Source organism: Rhizophagus irregularis, chromosome 13 (genome assembly GCF_026210795.1).
Source record: "Rhizophagus irregularis chromosome 13, complete sequence".
In the NCBI taxonomy this organism is placed as follows: Eukaryota; Fungi; Glomeromycota; class Glomeromycetes; order Glomerales; family Glomeraceae; genus Rhizophagus; species Rhizophagus irregularis.
The window spans coordinates 950,133-970,134 of NC_089441.1; the positions used below are offsets into that span (position 1 = coordinate 950,133).

The window sequence follows — 20,002 nt, forward strand, 5'->3', positions numbered from 1 at the left end:
ATAGTTATAGATAATTTGTCACTCTGTTTGTTTTGTTGATGAATATTTAATGGATGATATTGGGAAATAGGTATTGTTCGTACATTTTGATGAATTTCAGTTGGACTTTCATATATTGAATTATCAATTATTTCAATAGAGATAGATATTCTACAATGAAATTTTTTTATTCATTTTTTTATTTCAACTATTTTTTTTTATATTCTTAATTTTATTTTCGTCTCCCTGATAAATTAAACAAAATCAAAAAAATCAATATACATATATGGAGGGACCGCTACTACGGATTGCATAGATCAGTTTCGACTTGCCATTTTTTTTAAAAAAACTGTTTTAAACCATTTATTAAAATCTTTTTCAAAAGTCTTGAAGATGCTCTTAGCTTATGACACTTTACTGGACTTGGACATGTAAGTTAGTTATTTTTTTTTAGGAACGTTTCTAACGTTCTTTCATTTTTTTTTCTTTGGGCTGCACTTGGACGCATCTTGGATATCTGGATTTGTAAGTGTAAGCGAAGAAAGAGGTACTTTTTCTTGTTTCTAACGTCTCTTCAATTTTTTTTCTCTAGAACGCCCCCTGGACTGCTGGCGTGAATTTCAGTTAGTATTTAAGGCCTATTTATCTAAAGGTGAGTATGTTTGGAGATGGTGAGAAGTTTTTTTGTAGGTCCCTCCTTTGGATTTTAAATATAATTTTGGTATGTATTTATAAAAACGCGTGTGTGCTTTCTTTACTATTTAAGAAAGTTACTAACATTCTTTCAATTCTTTGTAAATTGTAGGTGCATCTCTAATTTTAAATATGGAGTAAGTTATGTATTAGAAGATGTGAATGGTTTTGTTTTTATTTATTCAAGTATATTTACTAAATAATAATTTTATGTAGGTTGGTGGGTATGTAATATTTAGAGAAGGGTTAATTTTTTTTTATTATTCTTTAACTATAGTATGTCTTTAAATGTCAGTTACATATTTTATAACTTTAAATATAAATTTTCACGGCCACTTAAACGAAAGTCTACAATATATTTCATGAGTACATCCAAATGTAATTATAATTTTCTTTGTATTTATTATACTGAAGTTCTTCATCAAGTAATATTTAATAATGAAAAAAAGGGACTCATAATAATATGAACCATACAACTAATGTAAATATATTTACTAATTTAAAAAAGGGTTTAACGAACTAAATGTAATTATATTTTTACTAATTTAAAAACGGGTTATTGTATATAAAAATGTAATTATATTAAGATGACGTGTTATCTACTTGATTGCTAAGAAAGTTTGTAAGAATAGTTCGCGCAATTTTGGTACCAAAAGTACCAAAACTATCCAAGCCTAATTCCGTTTTAATTTTATCATGATACAATATTTCCAAGGATTCGTGTCTTGGTTCATCATCAGGCGACTTTTTAATAGTTACCAAATATGACGTAAAAAAGGTATGCTCCTCTCTTGTCACGTAAAATTCCATTTGTTTAAGAAAGTTGATAAAATTTTCACCTTTAACTGACTTTCTATTATCTTGAATCATTTGTTGAGCGGGAATTTCACAATTTTCTAATAATGTGCATGCTTCTTCTACGTTTCTATCTTGAAATTTTATAACTATAGCGTAAATATTAGAGACATCAATCTTGGGAAGAAGACCAAATGTGCTAAACCCACCGATTCCACGCTCTACCGTATGCTTGTTTCGAAATCGAAATACCGTGCTGTTATCGTCGTCATAATGTTTATAAAGGATCATATTCCCTTCCAGAAAGCTATCGCAAAACACGTTGATATTATTAATATGATTCATTTTAAAAATTATTTAAAGGTAGTTTGGTGACTATTAATTATAGGAGAATTCTTTTTTTAAAAAAACATATTTCAATTTTTATTTTGAATTTGCTAGGAGATTCAATCCTTTTATAATTTTTTTTATTAAGTTTTTTATTTGTTCCGAACTTTTTCTTGGAATTCGATCCAACATTATAATTTAGACGTTGCTTTCTTAAGAATACCAAAATCGAATTCTGCATTTCAAAGTTCAAACTGTAAACAAAAGATGAATAGTATTTCGGATCTTATTCCGAAGGCAAAACATAGATATAATAAACACGTTTTAGTATTAGGCTTGTTGTACGATCAACATTTTTAATTTGGTCGGTAGCTGAGCTATCGTATTTGGTTGGTTTACGGAATTGTATTCCCGGTGTATTGTAAATAAAACAACAAATCGGTTTTTCTTTTGGTTATTTTTCCCTACCCGTAATCAACCGATGTATAACGTATTACCGCATGAAGATTGAAAGATCATCCTTCACCTTTAAAAAAAACAATGTAACGACTGTAACGTATAATTTTGACGATAGAGTTGTAAAAATGCGTATAATTAATTATATGCAGATATCACGTAAATCACGTGAATTTCCGATCAAAAATTTCAATTACCGTATGTTCTAGCAGCCATATTTGAATGAGAAGGTCCACATAATATTTTTTCTAATTATATCTTTATAATTGTTTAATTGTTACTCGGCACAAAGTGCCAAGTAACTGTGCGTAGCGCAATTTTACTGATAATATTCTTATTTTGCAAATACATGTAGTACTATAATATTTTTGAAAGAAATTCAACTAAGATTTTTTCTGATATTCTAAAGATAAATATCATTTGGTAAAGTTAAATGCTTCAAGATTATCTTGTTTAGTGAAAAATAATGATCGACAGAAATTATAAAAGGAGAAAATTTGGACGTTTTGGAAAGAGGATCTATTATAAGAATTTATTAGAAATTATGATTATACTTTAGAAATTATATTGGAAATATTATTAAATTGAGCATTATTATATTAATTTATTGTAATTTTATATTATTGATAAAGTATCTTTATGTTAAGACTGCGATGGCAACGAGATTTATCACGGGCGTAGATCTTACAGTACCAATCTCTGAAGACTATCCAAGTGATGGATGAACGGGGATCGCAACACCGCTTCGAAGTGTAATGTTTGTTATATGACATCAAGAATACGAAATAGTCAATATCATCATGTCCATAGGTTTTGAATCGGTATAACCAAAGGAAAGGACACATAATTAATAAGTGGTTCATTAATAGTTTGCTGTGAGCTCTTCCACCTTTGTTCCGTTCTAAAATTTTTTGACATGAAAAATTTCAACTCCATTTTACGATTCAATAAACTATACATATTATGGCGATTTCTATTAATATTTTAAGATTTTTCAATTAAATACCTTTTTTCAACAATAAAATTAATTTTGTAAATTTTTCTGAATGCATCAATTATTTAATGCAGAAATTTAGTTTTCCCAAACAAAAATCTATATCGAAAATTCAAATGGATTTATTAAAAAATTTCCATAGACTTTATAAAAAAAATTTCTCGTTAAAAAAGGATTTTTTTAAAAATGAATTTTATTAAATAAAAAGATTTTAGATGAATATTAAAAAATCCTACAATAAATCACTTTTAATTTGACTTACTGAAAAATTATATAGTAAGTCTATTTATTACAAAATTAGGTCCTAATATTATATATTATTTCTTCAGTCCTATTATAGTAAAATTAAACACTATGTAAAAAGAATTTTTTTTTCTTTTATTACTAAATTTATTGTAATATAATTAATACAACATGAAAAACCAAGTACAATTTTTGGAATATAATTTAATATATTTCGTATTTTTTTTTGTTATTTTATTTTGTAAATTTTTTAAACTTCATCTATATAACAAAAAAAAAAATGTCTGACGTTTAGACTTTAGAGTAATCTCCATATAAATAATTTGTCCTCACAAAAAAAATAGTGATTATTTATTTTTTGTTTATCTAATTATTTAATATTAATAAGGATACTATCTATTCATTAAGTATGACAATCAAATTTGTTAAACGCAAATTATATTCGCTGGAAAAAAAAAATAAAAATAAAAATAAAAAATAAAAAAACGTAAATTATTTATCATACTAATTTCTTTTTTTGGTTATGAGGCGTAAAATATTACGCATCAAGGTCACAAAATTTATGTGGGACATGAAATTTTGATCATCAATTTCATTTTACTAATTTATCAAGTGAATGAACTTAAAATAATTCATTCATTCTTTCTTTCTTATTGGTTACATTATGTCCACTCTTCGATATGAATTAATTTATGCAACAATTCATAGAGCAACATCATTAACAGATACTAATATTTACAACAATATACACAAGCAATTTGAATTTCATAACCAAACAGTCCTTGCTGATAAAATTCTTACAAATGATGAAAAAACTTATGCAATAAGATGGATAACTATAGGTTATGATCGAAATAAAGTTATGTATAATGATGGTACAAAAAGAATTTGTGAAAATTGTAAGCAAGAATGTTTAGCCACATTATATTGTGAATATTGTGTTCAAAATTATTTAAAAGAAGATTTTTCAAATTGGACATCTGGAAATGATGATATTGATAATTTAATACAGAAATGTCAAATGGAATCACTCATGCCGAGTAATATAGTTGAATGGATCCCATATAATAATTTAGAAAATATTAAATATTTAACAAAAGGTGGATTTTCTGAAATTTATACAGCAGATTGGATTAATGGAAGATATGATGAATGGGATTCTGAAAAAAAACAATTAAAAAGAGTTGAAAGTCCTGGAATACAAAACATAGTGACATATGTAGTACTTAAAACGTTAGAAAATGTTGAAAGTGCAAATAAAAGTTGGTTTGAAGAGGTTTGTATTATTGTATTCTATATTTTATAAAATTGTTGTAATTTTTGTATTAGCACTAGTATTTTTACAAATTATTGTCTTTTAGGCTAAATCGCATTTAACTATAAGTAATAAATGGTCGAATGTTGTTCGATGTTATGGTTTAACGCAAAATCCATCAAATGGAAATTATATGCTTGTAATGATGAAAATGGATATAGATTTAAGAAAATATTTACAACAAAATCATAATCAACTTATATGGAAAGATAGAATGTATATTATTAATAAAATAGCTGTTGCACTCTATCGTATTCATAAAGAGAAAGCAGTGCATAGAGATTTACATTCTGGAAATATATTATATTCACAACTTAATGATCAATGGATTATTAGTGATCTTGGATTTTGTGGACCTGCAGATAAATCTTCAACAAGTATATATGGAAATCTTCCTTACATAGCTCCCGAAGTTATTGTTGGGAGAGAATATACTTTTGCATCTGATATTTATAGTATTGCAATTCTTATGTGGGAAATTTCATCTGGACAAACACCATTTATAAATTATGAACATGAAAATGATATTGTAATGAATATTATTAACGGTATAAGGCCAAAAATTGTGCCAGGAACTCCATTAGAATATAAAAATTTAATGAAAGAATGTTGGGATGCTGATCCATTAAAAAGACCTAATATACTTACACTTTGGAATAAAATACAAAAAATTTATTTATATTATCAAAATATGTCAGATGAATTATTCAAATCAGAAATGGATAATTTAGAAATGAATAAAGTAGAAGAAAATTATACGAGTAGCAGAATATTTACAAGTAAAATTCACAACTTTGGAAATCTACCTGAACCAAGAAACGCAACAGAAGGTATAAGTGTATAATATTTTATTAATGAATATATTTATTTTAAAATACATTATTAATGTTATCTTTTTATTATAATAGAAGAACAAGAAGGTATAACCGTATAAATAATAATTTCTACCATTTTTTTGATTACTATAATAATTTAGTTTTAAATACTTTATTTTACTGCTAATAGTGTTTCATAGTAAATTGTATGATTTTAACATTCCTAACGATAGTAAGTATTTAATAATATTATAGCGTTTAATTATCATATAATAATGTTAATAATTAATTTTTATTTTAGTTAACGACTTTAATAAATCAAATGAACAGAATAGTAGCAAATCATCAAAATCATCAAAAGTAATTACTATTTTTAGAGGTAATATATTTTAATTATTGTCAAATCGAGATTAACTTGTATATTAAATCTATATCTTTAATTTTTAGATAGTAATAAAAAATTATCTAAATTATTTAAAAAGGTGCAAATAAATTCAAATAGTAAGTAAATTACTAACAAATAAAGTTACTATATCAATTTAATTTATTAAACGTGGCTTTTATTTAAAATTTAGATGACGAAAAAGAAAAAACTCAAAAATATGTCAATGGTAGGTGAAAATTTTACGTAATAACAAACAATTTTAATACTATTTTAATTCTATTTACTTATCTATTACAGATGATGACGAAGTATATAATAATCCAAACTTTCATTCAAAAGAACAAGATGAACTGGAAATTCCTGATGGTAAGCTCTTAAATAAAGTAGAAAAAAATAAATTTCTTTATTAAATCAAATAATTAATCTATTTTTATCTTTAGGTGGATTTTAAATTGTCTTTTGATAAATCAAATTAACAATATTTTTTTCTTATATTTTAAATTATTATCACTTATTTATTTATCTTGGATTATTTAAACACTAAGACTAGAGTAGTAAATGTTTTACAAAATTCTTAGTTTGTAATTTAAATAATTTTAATAAATTTATTCAAATTATTAAATGTATAAATACCGTATATTGATTTAATGAATGAATTAGTATACTATTTAAACTAGAAAACGGGAACCGTTGTAAGTCCGGAGCGAAAACTAAAATTTACGATTTCATTGGGTGACGATCACGTGGAGGACAGAGAAATTCACGTGATCGATTTTCTTTCATAGTGCGTAGACATCATATATTGTCCTTCGCTTCGCTCCGGACAATTATTCAAATTTTTTAATGTTTTTCTATTATAATAAGGAAAAAATTTACATTTTGATGGTAGTAGCTAAAGTTTAGATTTGAGTATTCAATAAAATTTATTTTTCATAAAAAAGAAAGCAAAATTATCGAATATTCTCTAATCTTATTACAAATTATTACAATTTATTCGCGATACCACAGCCATAAAAAAAATTTCTGGAACACTCGTTTCCAATACCTTTGGTAGCATTTCGCTTTATAAAATCTTTGTTTAAGATTGGACATAATATTACGGCGAGAACAGTGAGAGAAAATCTACATATCATTCAGCTTTATCTTTATCCTTGTGTATTATACAATAAATTAAAGTGATTTATTCGTAAGTCATAAAGTGAATATGAAATTAAAAGCACGGAGTATAGTGATTGCTTTCAATAGGAAAATAAGTACAGGAACGACCTTTAAGCAGGAAGATAAGGAAGATCTTTCATATTCAATGAAATTTGAGTAGTTTTTTTCTATTTGTGTAATACATGTGATATTTTTTCAAGATTGATATTGCAGAAAAATTAAGTATTAAAAAAATGCGAGAAAATAGTTAAAAAGTTTGAAAGCAAAATTCTTTATTGCATTTTTTCGTAAAATAATACGTGAGAATAAAAAAATGTAATAATGTTAAAGGTTATTGTCAGAGCATTTGAATAAGATAAAACGGATAACGTAATAATGTAATTTACATATCCAAGTTTTTGATATTTTGGTAATAGCTTAATTTATGGCTTAAGTAAATCGCGTCTTGATGACTAATCATTTGTCACATTGTCATCTGACACGAATCACGCGACTCGCTCGACATCAACATAATAAATACGTGCTTTAAATCCTAACTTTTCTCAGTATATCATTATATCATTCTCTTTTCTTAAAAATAAAAATACAAAATAAATAATGGCAAAGTTATATAACGATATACTTCATTATATTTTTCAGAAATCAAATAATGATGGAAGTTCTTTACTTTCTTGTTTATTGGTTAATAAACAATAATGTGAACTCGTCATCCCAACTTTATGGAAATGTTCATTAAAATATTTTGAAATCAATAATGAAAGATTTTTATTAAATATTATTCTAACACATTTATCAGAAAAATCAAAGTAACTTTTAATCTTTCATAATATCAGTATCATTTCAAAGGAGGAACTTAATAAAAAACTTTCATTTAATTATGTTAGATTTTGTTGTGTTCATAATTTTTTATTAAATCAAGATATCTATGGAGGTTTTTAAGTATCTTTCAAATAGTTTTATTAGACACGAAATTTATAAACTTTTTGTTAGTGAATGTTCAAATATAAGTTACTTGGATTTAGGGGAAGTAAGACATCCAATATATCAATTTCCTGGAGTGGAGATTTGTTTATTAAATTTAAATGAAGTTGATTGTAAATCATGTTTAGAAACATCATTATTTTATGGAATAACACATATATGTAAATTAATAGAAAAGATTTATATAGAATTTAATTATGACAACATTGCTAAACTAATTAAAACGCAAAAACGAATTAAATAGATTACAAATGGAGAACGTGATATTGTTAAGGCTTTAGACGAATATGCAGACTCAATAATTTATCTAAATTTATCAATGCAAAAACTTTTTCATACCTTTTATTCCCAAAGTTTGTAAATTTACAAACTTTAATATTATCTGAAAGAATGTATGTAGAAAGTGAAATAATTGAGAAGAATTTAACAGCTGCGATATGACCTAAACTTCAATACTTGAACATATGTCAATTCATATAGCAATAAAGATTATTTAAAATACAGGAGGAAATCTTTGGAAAATTAAAATTAGAACTATCAAAATCACTCATTCTAGAGAATATATTCAGGCAATCTATAAAAATTATCCATACATAAAATATGCTTCAATATTTTTAAGTAATCAGAACTTGGATGAATTGGAAATTTTTTTCACCAAATGTCAACACTTAGAATCAATAGATGTAATTGTAATAAAAGGAGATGACAAATTAAAGTTAAAATCGGCACTAAATAGTTTATACAAGGTTCAATTGATTATAGATATTTTTTATAAAATCCTTGAAAAATTTTTTTAATAATGGGAAAGGTAAAAAAGTTTACATCTATATGATCATACAAGTAATTGGAATTCATTAATAATAAATACAATATGAAAGGAGTAGATTATAGAGGTTTTTGAGATAATGATAATTCTATGGATATTATATGGAATGATAAATAAATTCTTTATAATGAAAAGATCTTTTAATTAAACCTGTATACTTTGCGTGAGAATTACTCGAAATATTTTGTCACATCATGTGGGATTGCTTACTTGTATTTGAAATTCAATATTAAATTTTTTTAAAAAAAAATAATGTACTGTATATCAAACAAATATTTCATTGTAACGTTAGTAGTAAATGCTAAAATAATATCTAAAGTTTATTTTGATCCTTTGTGCACGTATTATCGTTCATTTTATCGTGGCAATAATTAAAGGCACGTATTCAATTGTCCAGCCTCCCAAGTAATAAGTTTTATTCTAAGCTTTAAACATACGGTAAAATAGTACAGTATATATATATATATATAACAGATAACGTTCTAAATTCAAAGAGCTTTAAAAAAAAGACTAACGTCACATTCTGAGACGTGATTTGCTGTGTTACCAACAATCCAGTATGCTAAGATTAATTGAATTATAGTATACAAGACCATATTTTAATAATTTTTAATACACCTTAAATAAAATTATGCAATTTATTTTCTTCAAATATACGGCTATTTCAACTGAATCAACTGAATTAATTACCAATGAATCAATATCAACTAGATTAAAAATATTTAATCTTGTGATTCCATCTACAAATAAAAAAGTAGTTCAATATGACAACAATTGACATTTAGTAGTGGACTGAACGATACATAAATACGTAATGAATGGGAATTGCAAAATTATCAAAATTATCATGTTATAATGAATTATGTATTTCAATAGGAATACTAAATTATCTCTCCATAACAGATTGTTAAAATTACAGTACTGTACTCGAAAGAACACTTCTCAAAATTCCTTGATCTGCTAATTGTATAATCATCATAAATTCTTTAGTTTTTCTGTCTTTAATTATTCCATAAAATTTTAAATAAGAATTGCTATTTTAAAAATTCCAAAGTATTTTATTCTATAAAGATTTAAAAGTCAATAAGTTGTAACAATAATTTTTTATATTTAATAATCACTTAACAATAAATTTAAATATATAGCTGAAATGTTTCGAGATTCATTTAATTTTTTTAAAGCTACTTTTATGGGTTCAGGTTCTTTTTTTTTTCCAACTTTCATCATTTTGTTTAATATATTTTGCATTACCATTAATCCATATTGCAGAATGTCCTTATCTGTTATTATGGGCTAATTTTGTTGAGCTAAACCGCGATGGGCATAGGATATAAAGCCATTCCTTTTTTGTATAACATATGTTACATACGTGACGTGCAGTTCAAATTGATTAGCAACACGGGATTTCATGTCAGGTGGATAACAAAAATTATTTTACAAAAACAACCCATCAGGCTCAAGATACGTGAAATTCAAAAAATTGTATGATAGTTTCTCTTAATTGTTCAGATTTCTACGGTTAAGACTTCCGATTAAAAAAAAATTCTCTAAAAATATCCAATGAAAAATAAAACGAAAAAAAAAATAATAAAAATTTTTGTTGTTAACAATAATAAAAAAGAGAAATAAAAAAAATTGATAAAAAAAAGACTAAAAAGGTAGTTTCAGTCTTTACGGTAAAAACCGAAAAATGAAAAAAAATTATTATTATAGAAAATGGTTAGTGGTAACTAACTAAACTGGGAGCGGAAATGACCGCAAATAAATTGTAATTAATAAGAAAAATTATACTTTTTTTGTTAGTATTAATCCATCAAAATAAAAAAAATCCAGTTAAAATTTTAATTAACCGGAAATGTATTAGTTTAAAGATTGGTTATCGTAGTCAGGAAACTCAATCAAATTTTCTTAATTATGATATGATAAATATGAAAAGCAAGAATATTACATTTTTCAATGTTACACAATTCAAATTATTTATACAGGGTCTAAATATGAAAAAAGCTATCGTAAAAAATTAAAAAAAAACTAATTATAATAGTAATAATACAAATCTTTTCACTCAATAATGTTGACTTGTTTTCTCATTAATAATCAATATTCATTCTCGGTGCAGGTTATTTAAACTTTATACATTATATATTGATTATCAAGAGAATGAACGTATCAAATTGTATTTTAGAAAGTGAGGCAACAAACATTGAGGAATAGGAATGATCCCCACAATTTATATCGTATAGTATTAAATGGATTTAAAATTATTACATTTTGCTAAAAGAGTTTTTACTTCAAATCACCGTGGGCGTTGGCCAGAATTATCAATTTTTACCGGCACTATATTTTTTTAATTCTGGTCGATTGTCATAATTTCAGTCACCGGTGATCATCACTCCCGTGATAGAAAAATTTTAGAAATACTTTTATTAAATAATTCTTTCATCCGAAACAGGTGAATATAAAAAAATTTATACCAAATTGCTCGCGCATTTTCAATTTAAATAATATATTTATTCATCGAATTTCCAAATTCAGAATAATAAAATTCAAAGATTATTTTTTATTTTTGTATTATACCATTACTTGTATTATAACTATATAAAAAAAATAAAAAAAAATTAAATATTTGTTTCCAAGCGAATACATAATTATACTTCATCAGTTCCCTTATCTACAAATGCAAAAATTAAAAAAAAATTGTAATAATTACAAAAATATAAGAAAACATACCAAAGTGGCGTAAAAAAAACTAAAAACATGTAAATAAAATGATGCTTGCTCTTGGCCAGATGTATGGTAAATTAACCTACAGCTGTTTCTCCTGAACACCACGTAGAGGTGGCAAGTTTCGTTCAGGTAAAAAAAAAAGCCACTTACCTTAAAACTTCCGTATCCACTTCCGTATATTGTTGACTTTCTCTATGATTTCTGCTGGGGTCCATTCCATTAAATCTTTGTTGACCGTATCTTTGTCCATCAATTCGTCTGTGTTGTTCGTTCCAGTGTTGTAGTATCATGAATTAAATTAAAAACAATGCTGAGGGCATTTTAAGCAAAGAGGTAATGGAGTGGAAGTATTGATAAAGAATGTAATGATGGTGATGAAGAAGGTTCCGGTGGTGGTTGTGGAACCTATAAATATATACAAGAGTTAAATGCCACAATCCATCAGCTGGTATAACAAATTTAATTTATTAATACTTACAGGTTTTTTATGACGCTTCCTTGATGGAGGTCCCACATTATAGTCAACCCGTTCCAGATTTCGAGGATTTAATTGGCGGGTTAAAGATGGTGTTGGTCTCTTTCTTTTATTTTTTTTCGTTGGGGGTTTCTAGGTTCTAAACCACCCACATCAGCACCAGGAAAGACATTGTTATTTCCTTCTTCATCATCCACAGTTGCAGCAGAAAAGACACTATTTTTGTCTTCTTCATTGCCTATATCTTCATCCAAATCACCAGGTCCTAAACCCCCAGGAGAGACATTGTTATTTCCTTCTTCATTAGGATCTCCACCTATTTCTTCATAAAATCCATCACCCACAGCTACACCAGAAAAGACACCGTTATTGTCTTCATTAAATTTTCTGCCTAAATTTTCGTCAATGCCACCAGGTCCTAAAACACCCACAGCAGCACCAGGAGGGACACTGTTATTTTCTTCTTCATTAGGGTCTCCACCTATTTCTTTATCAAATTCATTACCTGCAGCTGCACCAGAAAAGACCTCATCAAAGTCATCATCAATGTCTCCACTAAAATCTAGTCTTTTCTTGGATTCCCATTCATTGGAAATTTCAGCAAGTTCAACCTTCGTCATTTGTATCTTATTATTTACTTCAGAAAGTGCAAGATAAATACGGTCCCTCTCAGCTTCATACTCTAAAAGAACTCGTTTCTATAAATGATGTTAGAAGTTCTTATATGTCTGGCAAAATCTGAATAAGTCTAGAGCTCTGAATAGGTCAGACCAGTTCAGGTCAACTAAGAAATCAAAACTGATTTTTTATTTTTCGATTTACATAACAAAAATAACCAACTTTTTATTAAATTAATAAAAAATTAAGGTTTTTCAATTTTTATAAATGAAAATGACTGATTTTTTATTTTAATAAAAACTCGGTCAATTTACATAACAAAAATACAAAAATAACCAATTTTTTATAAATTAATTCAAAATTGGGGAGGTTTTCAATTTTCATAATATAAATCTTCATGGGATGCAGCTATGTAATAAAACAAACAACAAAGCTGATGTTGCTCATTATTAAATAAAATATAAAGTTATGAAAGAATCACTTCATATTAAACGGTGTGTGAGATCGGCAAAATTTTACACTAATCATTTTATGTCACTGATCAGCGAAATTAATGGATCTTTCAATTTTCATAACGAAAATCAGTTTTTTTAAAAACCATTAATCAAAAATGCTGAAATGGCATTTTTATTTTTGGGCCAACAGGTTAATCAGTTAGGTACTGAATCAAAAATTTGGTAACCTGACCCAGATATTTCAGGACAGGTTATTTAGGCCTGAATCAACCTTGGCCTGTTCAAAGCTCTATGAATGACATAAGCCAACATACCTTCTTACACTCCTGAATAATACTACACCAGTAGTCTTTTAAATGGTCCGCACGTCGCAACCGTTCCTTCTTGATCTATTATAAGAAAGGTATTGTTAGAGTGTACTGATTATTTTTCATTTAGTAATAAAGGCAAACTGTTCATCCTCCAGAACAGATATACCCTTACTAACAACAAAGAAAGGATGCCCGAATAGAGGACCTGGAGTGGTTACCAGGCGGTCAAATCCAGTAATTTTCCAAGATAACCCCTAGGAGCGACTGGAGTTCACCTTTCTTCGCAAAATAAAAAAAAACCCATACCTTTTCATTTAAGGCAGTGAAATTGTCTTGGTTTAGTCTTTTTGCTTCATCCAAAAAACGGCTTAACCAAGAACTGTCAAGATTTATCCAGCTAGCCGAGAATAACATTGATGAAGTGACAATAGTATCTCGGCTGCAAGATAAAAAACCAAAATACGATTTATCTTGGTGCTGCTGCAAGTATGAAACAAGGATATCGCGTCCCATATATGTTTCATCAAAGTTGGAAGTAGACATAGTGAAAATATATTTTTCTATCGTATATTGAGTGAGATTACAGATACTTTTTATAAAAATAAAAATTAAAGATTACTTTTATAAAATAAAAATTAAAGATTACTTTTATAAAATAAAAAATAAAAATTACTTTTATAAAAATAAAAATTTAAAAAATACGCGTTAGTAAAAAATCAAAATTAAAAAATACGCGTTAGGCTAAAGCTTATTTATGTATATTTAGTGATGCAATATAATCATACTAATTATACTAATTGATATATTAAATCATTGTATGACTCCTGAATCAATAAATAGATCCCCGAAGTCCGAAAAAAATCACATAATTGATTTCGTGATTTTAATTAAAGTCCTATACTACGCCATCTTATTAATCGCGGTGATCTATGTAACCCCATAAACTATATTTAAGCCAAATCGGCCAAATTAAATTGAAGTATATAGTAAATTAGATAACAGACGGACCTTTAAAATAAAAAAATATTTTTCTGTATTTGGACGGACCTTTACTAATTTTGCTTTCCATTTGGGTTTGAAATAAACCGGTTCTGTAATCATTTTCGTATTTGTAATAGGCATCTTTCAAATAGAATTCCGCGAAAAGAAAGCTTAATACACGGTGTTACCACAACTGTGCCGTATCACATGCTCAAAAATCACATGTCTAAGCTAAAAGCCATACTTTAAAAATTTTAATTTGCCACGTTTAAGAATAAAAATTTGTTTTTATTACATTTTCTTAATAATTATCTTTGGGAATTATGTAAGCGTAATATTTGTTTTAATTTTTTTTTTATTTAAATAACAATTACTTTCCATTTAAGTGACCAAATTATAAGTAGGTTTCTAACGCAGAAGTTTTCTCTCGATATTAACATTCCAGTATCACTTGTTCGAAAATGAGACTATTTTTATTAAGGGTAATCGATTAAAGGAAACATATACATTTGTCATCATTAAAAATAGCAAATGAAAAAGATGAATAATATTGTTATTTTATTTATTTATTTCAGTTTATTGATAGAAAGGAAGATACAGATACTGAATGTACCATCTTTTCTAAAGCAAATGACACTTTTTATGAAATATAGTAAGTTTATTAGATAATTTAAACATATCAGATATCATCACATGATTTAGTTTTCATCCTTAAACTTACGTTTACCTAAGTTTAATTTTTCACTACTTACGGGGATATTTTACAATGAAATTATTTCAATACAAAATATGTAAAAATTTTACTATTTGCACGCGTAGTTTAATTGAGACATTTATCTTAATGGTAGACGAACTTTATCTACGGGCGGCCTTATTTCAGTTAATAAATTCTACTCTATGTATATATAATTATAAGCAAAAAGTTTTAGATGTAAGCGAAGGCAAGAAGTTATACAAAGGAAGGTAAAAAAACAAGTGTAATAAGAGAATGAATTTGTCTAAAAAGAAGATAAGGAAAATTTAGATGTCATTGACATGGAAGTCGATGATTTGGAGGATGATGATTCAGATAAAAAGGAGATAAAGATATTTTTTACCGGCCAGATTTGTAACAATTAGATTATCGTGAAGGTTAATCATTTTCTTGAAATCAGAAGGGACAAACAACCTGCTGGTGATAAGACCACAAAATATTTATTTTACTTTTTTAAGGAAAGTCTCAAACACGGAACACCAATTTTCAATTTAGTATACAATTGAATTTTAATAAAATGATTAGATAACTTTCATTAGATTTTTAGAAAATCAGATATCGCATATATGAGAAATTTTACACAAAGATAATCTTTTTTTTCTACCAATAGATAGAAATTTAGTAATTTTTTTTTTTTTTTTTTGAAAATTTTACTAAATTCAAAATTATTACACAAAAATCTATATCGACTGCCTATAAAGTTAATTTATTTATTTAAAGTAACAATAATAATAATCTTGCGTAATATGCAGTTTAAATGCAAAGTACCAATAAATTGTTATTTTAAGTAAATTATAATTTTAAATTATTTTCCAAATCTTGATTTAAACAGTACCTTAAAGATTTTCCGAATTATAATTTCAGTTGAATCATTTATTTTTTTTTGTTTGCATCATTTAGAATTTTCCAAAATTGTATTGCAATGTTAAACGAACTGATTGAAACTGAATATTTTATAATTTCTTAAATGATAGACCAAATTGTAACGTCATTTTAACAAAATCATTGATTTCTCAATGTTTGGACGACGCCAATCATCACCGGATCATTTTTTGTAGTACAAACGAAATCCATTCAAATAACTATTTTTATCTCGAGTAATACATATTTTCAAAAAAGGAAAGTAATTAAATTCATTAAAATTTTTTAATTAAATTTATTTTAAGCAAAAAAATCCCATTTTTTTCGATTATTTTATTTCCTTAAAAACTAAAAATATTTCATTTAATAAATTATATTATACATTTCATTTTTAAACTACGTATTTTGCAATTGCCAAGAAACATTTTATTGCCACACAATGAGGACGAATTTTTTTTTTTATATTTAACATATTTATTTTATAAAATCAATTATGACAAAAATTTTAAATTGTTCATGAAAATTTTAAAAAAGAAATTCCAAGTAGAAAAATTAAAGGTTCACAATTAAAAATATCAGGGAAATTTGATCTAATTTTAAAAAAATCAATGTTAGATAAAACAAATAAATCTGAATAGTGGACTTAGTTCGTTTACGTTTCTCATTGTAATATATATTGTAACATTGTAAAAAATCACGGACTTGGCGTTAATTCTTTGTTTTTGTGAAAAGTTATTTTAAGATCATAAAAGATCCGTAAACTCCGTCAATACAATCATTCATTGATAATTTCTTCGAAAACATTCTTTTGAAAACTCTTTATATGTATTTTTTTGGTATTTTTTTTTTCATTATAAATAACCGCTTTCAATTCCCTAACTTTACATTTAGTTCACGATAACTTTAAAAAAAAAAATAACTTTTATTTCCAAACAATTCTGAATTTCACGATTATTCAAACGAAACAACTTTTTATTTTCCGAAAAAAAATCAAAAATCATCATGAGATTCTTTATCGTATTAATTGCACTCGCAATCTTGGCTTTCAGTACCTTTGTTGCATCTACGCCAACTAATCAGGAAAGGGGAGAAGGTTCAAGTAGAGTACCATCAGTCAGCGATAATCAGAATCAGAAAAGAGGCGAAGGTTCAAGTAGAGTACCATCTGTTAACGATAATAAGAAGAGAGAAGAAGAAGAAGCAACTTCTAATTGGAAAAGAGGAGATCCAATCGATAGGGTTCAATCAGCTGTTAGCAGTAATAAGAAAAGATCTTTGTTAGAAAGACAGAACAATAAGTGCCCAAATGGATATCATTGGTGCTATGACAAATACGGTGGATGTTGCCCTAATTATTCCGTTTGCTCATACCCTAATACATGCACTTCCAAATGCTAAACGAAATTTATACCAACGGTCTATTTTGATGTAGTATTATTTAGCTTAAGAATTTACTTTCTCATTAACTTTATCATGTATTTCTTTTTATCATGTATTTTTTTTTTTCATATTACTGAATTTATTGCAATATAATATAAATAAATAAATATATTTATTTTGTTTATCACGAACGAACTAAAACTGCTTGATTCTTTGAAACTTTTACTTTCTCAAATAATATAAAGATAAAATAAACCAATATATATGGCTGTTTAATAATGAAACAAGAAATTAAAGTATAATTTCAATTGTATTATATGAACCATGAACTACTAATTCTATAATTACGAATTTATTTTACATTTGAAATTTCATATTATAAATACAATTATGTAATTTAATGAAAAAATTAAGTACAAACGGACTTTGCTGTACAGTACTTCCAATTGGCTGCTCTGTAATATTATCATTATTACACCTAGTTTGTCAAAATAATAATGACTCAATAATACAATATATTTGGAAAAAATTTTCAGAACCATTGTTATTAAAGATATCATTTATTAACTAAAATAGTAAAATATGACATATGGATTCAACAATCGATTGTTTGAAACTGGTAAAAAAATAATATGCATGCAACAAAGATCAAATTACCTTTTTTTATGTTAGTTATTGTCTTATTGAAACTCCTTTTACTTTCATCAATCATTTTTCACGATAGGAAAATGATAGGCCAAATTACCATAATCAGATCCTTCTTGTGGTACAAAAATACTTTTTTATCTAACAAGTCTTACTAAAAAGGAATCTAAGACAATCTAAAATCTCAGGTTACTCCATTTTACGATGGAATGTTCTTAAATTTACTATTTTTAATACTGTAAACTCTTAAGATTATTAAGAGACACTTTTTAAAAAAAATATAAAAATAAAATCATAAAATTGAAAATGTATAAACTATTGTATATATTATATATTATATGTGAATATTCTTTTTTACATATATTTTGTATATTTATTTATTAATAAAAAAAAGAAGAATTTCTAAAAAGAAAAATTGAGGAAACGTTCGATAACAGTTGTGAATAATTACTGCGTAGGGCTGAATAAAATTTATTGTTCATCTATGAAGATTTACAGATCACAAACACATAATAAAACAGAAAAAAGTGATTTTGGAAGCGACAATAGCATCACCGAATTGACAAGAGCACGATTTTAAGAAACTTCATATTATAATTAATGTACCCTACTTTGTCTAATGATGTTTCGATCATTTGTAAGTAACTGGAAATGTCTCGTATTATCTGTTCAACTATGGCCACTTCTAATTTAGATCTCTGAAATAAACTATAGTGTATCATTATAGCCATTCAAAATGCAATAACACACCTGCTGAATCCATAACCGTGTTTTAAGAGAACCTTCGAGTTATAATACTATGAAGATATAGAGGAGATTGATTTATATACCACGAAATAGGACGACATTATCGTCAAGACGTCAAGTCAGCAATGATTAGGTAATAAACCCTATACACTTTAATGGAACGTCCTTGTCATGGATGCATGCATATGCGGTGCAACCTTAAAAGCACATCGAAGTGTCAATCTGTTTTTTTTTGATAAATATTTCGCCTACGAATAGGCAAGGTAGTTGAAATTATGAAGAAGCCTATTTTTAAAAAACTAGACGTATTGCTCAAAATAGTACTGCGGTAGTACTGCGGTGGTTGTTCAAATGACGAGTACGCAAAAATCGTAAAATGTAGAATTAACATATTTGCAATAATTATGAATTTTAAAATATTTCTAATTTATCTATCTATAAGGTTCGTTTGCACTATTAATCATGTATATTGAATTTTTATAAAATTTGATTCACAATATAATTATTAAAAATATTATTTTGCTCGTTAGTCTCGTTACGGTTACCAAAATTTGCTCTAATATAATAAATTTTTATTATTTTAATATTACAGATGAAAATTAAATTAATAACTAAATTTATACATTTCCCAATAGTCGTTCGTGTTTCCTGTCATTTCATATGGTTACGCAGTAAAAATATTGTGAAATCGACAGGTTACTTTTGCTTACCCTTTTACACCCATAAAAATACATAAATGGAAAACATAATTACTTATCAAAGTCTTTATTTTTTAAATCCAAATTTTATGATTCGTAGCGATAAATTTAGAGATTATACGCTTCAAAAAAAAAATCCGTTCAAAAAATAATATTTATTAAAGCGAACTGTAATAGTCATATTATTATTATCGTTAAATATGCTGTTCATCAAATTTTAATAATAAATTTAATTATTATAAGGGATTACACATGAACAGAGTCAACAGACGACCTCTAATAGTTGATTGGTCGGTAAAATAATAAATTTTGTTAAATTTTTTTTATTAATCAACATACTGTATTTAAAGTCAATAATGTCATAAGTCATCATGCTATGATTAGAA

General features: G+C 26.3%; 4 protein-coding genes across 4 annotated transcripts; 2 read left to right on the forward strand and 2 right to left on the reverse strand.

Moving 5' to 3' along the window:
• Positions 1-1,254: 1,254 nt before the first annotated feature.
• OCT59_004831 (uncharacterized protein) lies at positions 1,255-1,812 on the reverse strand (the record flags this gene model as incomplete). Its single annotated transcript, XM_025310111.1, has 1 exon — positions 1,255-1,812. One exon carries the CDS (start codon positions 1,810-1,812, stop codon positions 1,255-1,257), a length of 558 nt encoding a protein of 185 aa, XP_025186046.1.
• Positions 1,813-5,535: 3,723 nt separating this feature from the next.
• Positions 5,536-6,453, forward strand: OCT59_004832 (uncharacterized protein; the record flags this gene model as incomplete). Its single annotated transcript, XM_066137969.1, has 8 exons — positions 5,536-5,632; positions 5,711-5,722; positions 5,808-5,849; positions 5,919-5,996; positions 6,065-6,118; positions 6,193-6,228; positions 6,300-6,368; positions 6,443-6,453. 8 exons carry the CDS (start codon positions 5,536-5,538, stop codon positions 6,451-6,453), a joined length of 399 nt encoding a protein of 132 aa, XP_065997159.1.
• A 5,559-nt stretch (positions 6,454-12,012) lies between these two features.
• OCT59_004833 (uncharacterized protein) lies at positions 12,013-14,093 on the reverse strand (the record flags this gene model as incomplete). Its single annotated transcript, XM_066137970.1, has 5 exons — positions 12,013-12,096; positions 12,170-12,268; positions 12,319-12,864; positions 13,554-13,628; positions 13,857-14,093. 5 exons carry the CDS (start codon positions 14,091-14,093, stop codon positions 12,013-12,015), a joined length of 1,041 nt encoding a protein of 346 aa, XP_065997160.1.
• Positions 14,094-17,043: 2,950 nt separating this feature from the next.
• On the forward strand, positions 17,044-17,684 carry OCT59_004834 (uncharacterized protein). The gene has a single exon (XM_025331557.2). It carries the CDS (start codon positions 17,149-17,151, stop codon positions 17,542-17,544), a length of 396 nt encoding a protein of 131 aa, XP_025186048.1. The 5' UTR covers positions 17,044-17,148; the 3' UTR covers positions 17,545-17,684.
• The last annotated feature ends 2,318 nt before the right edge of the window (positions 17,685-20,002 follow it).

Coding starts and splice junctions, on each gene's coding strand:
- OCT59_004834 (XM_025331557.2), top strand. CDS start 17,149: ATGAGATTCTTTATCGTATTAATTGCACTCGCAATCTTGGCTTTCAGT.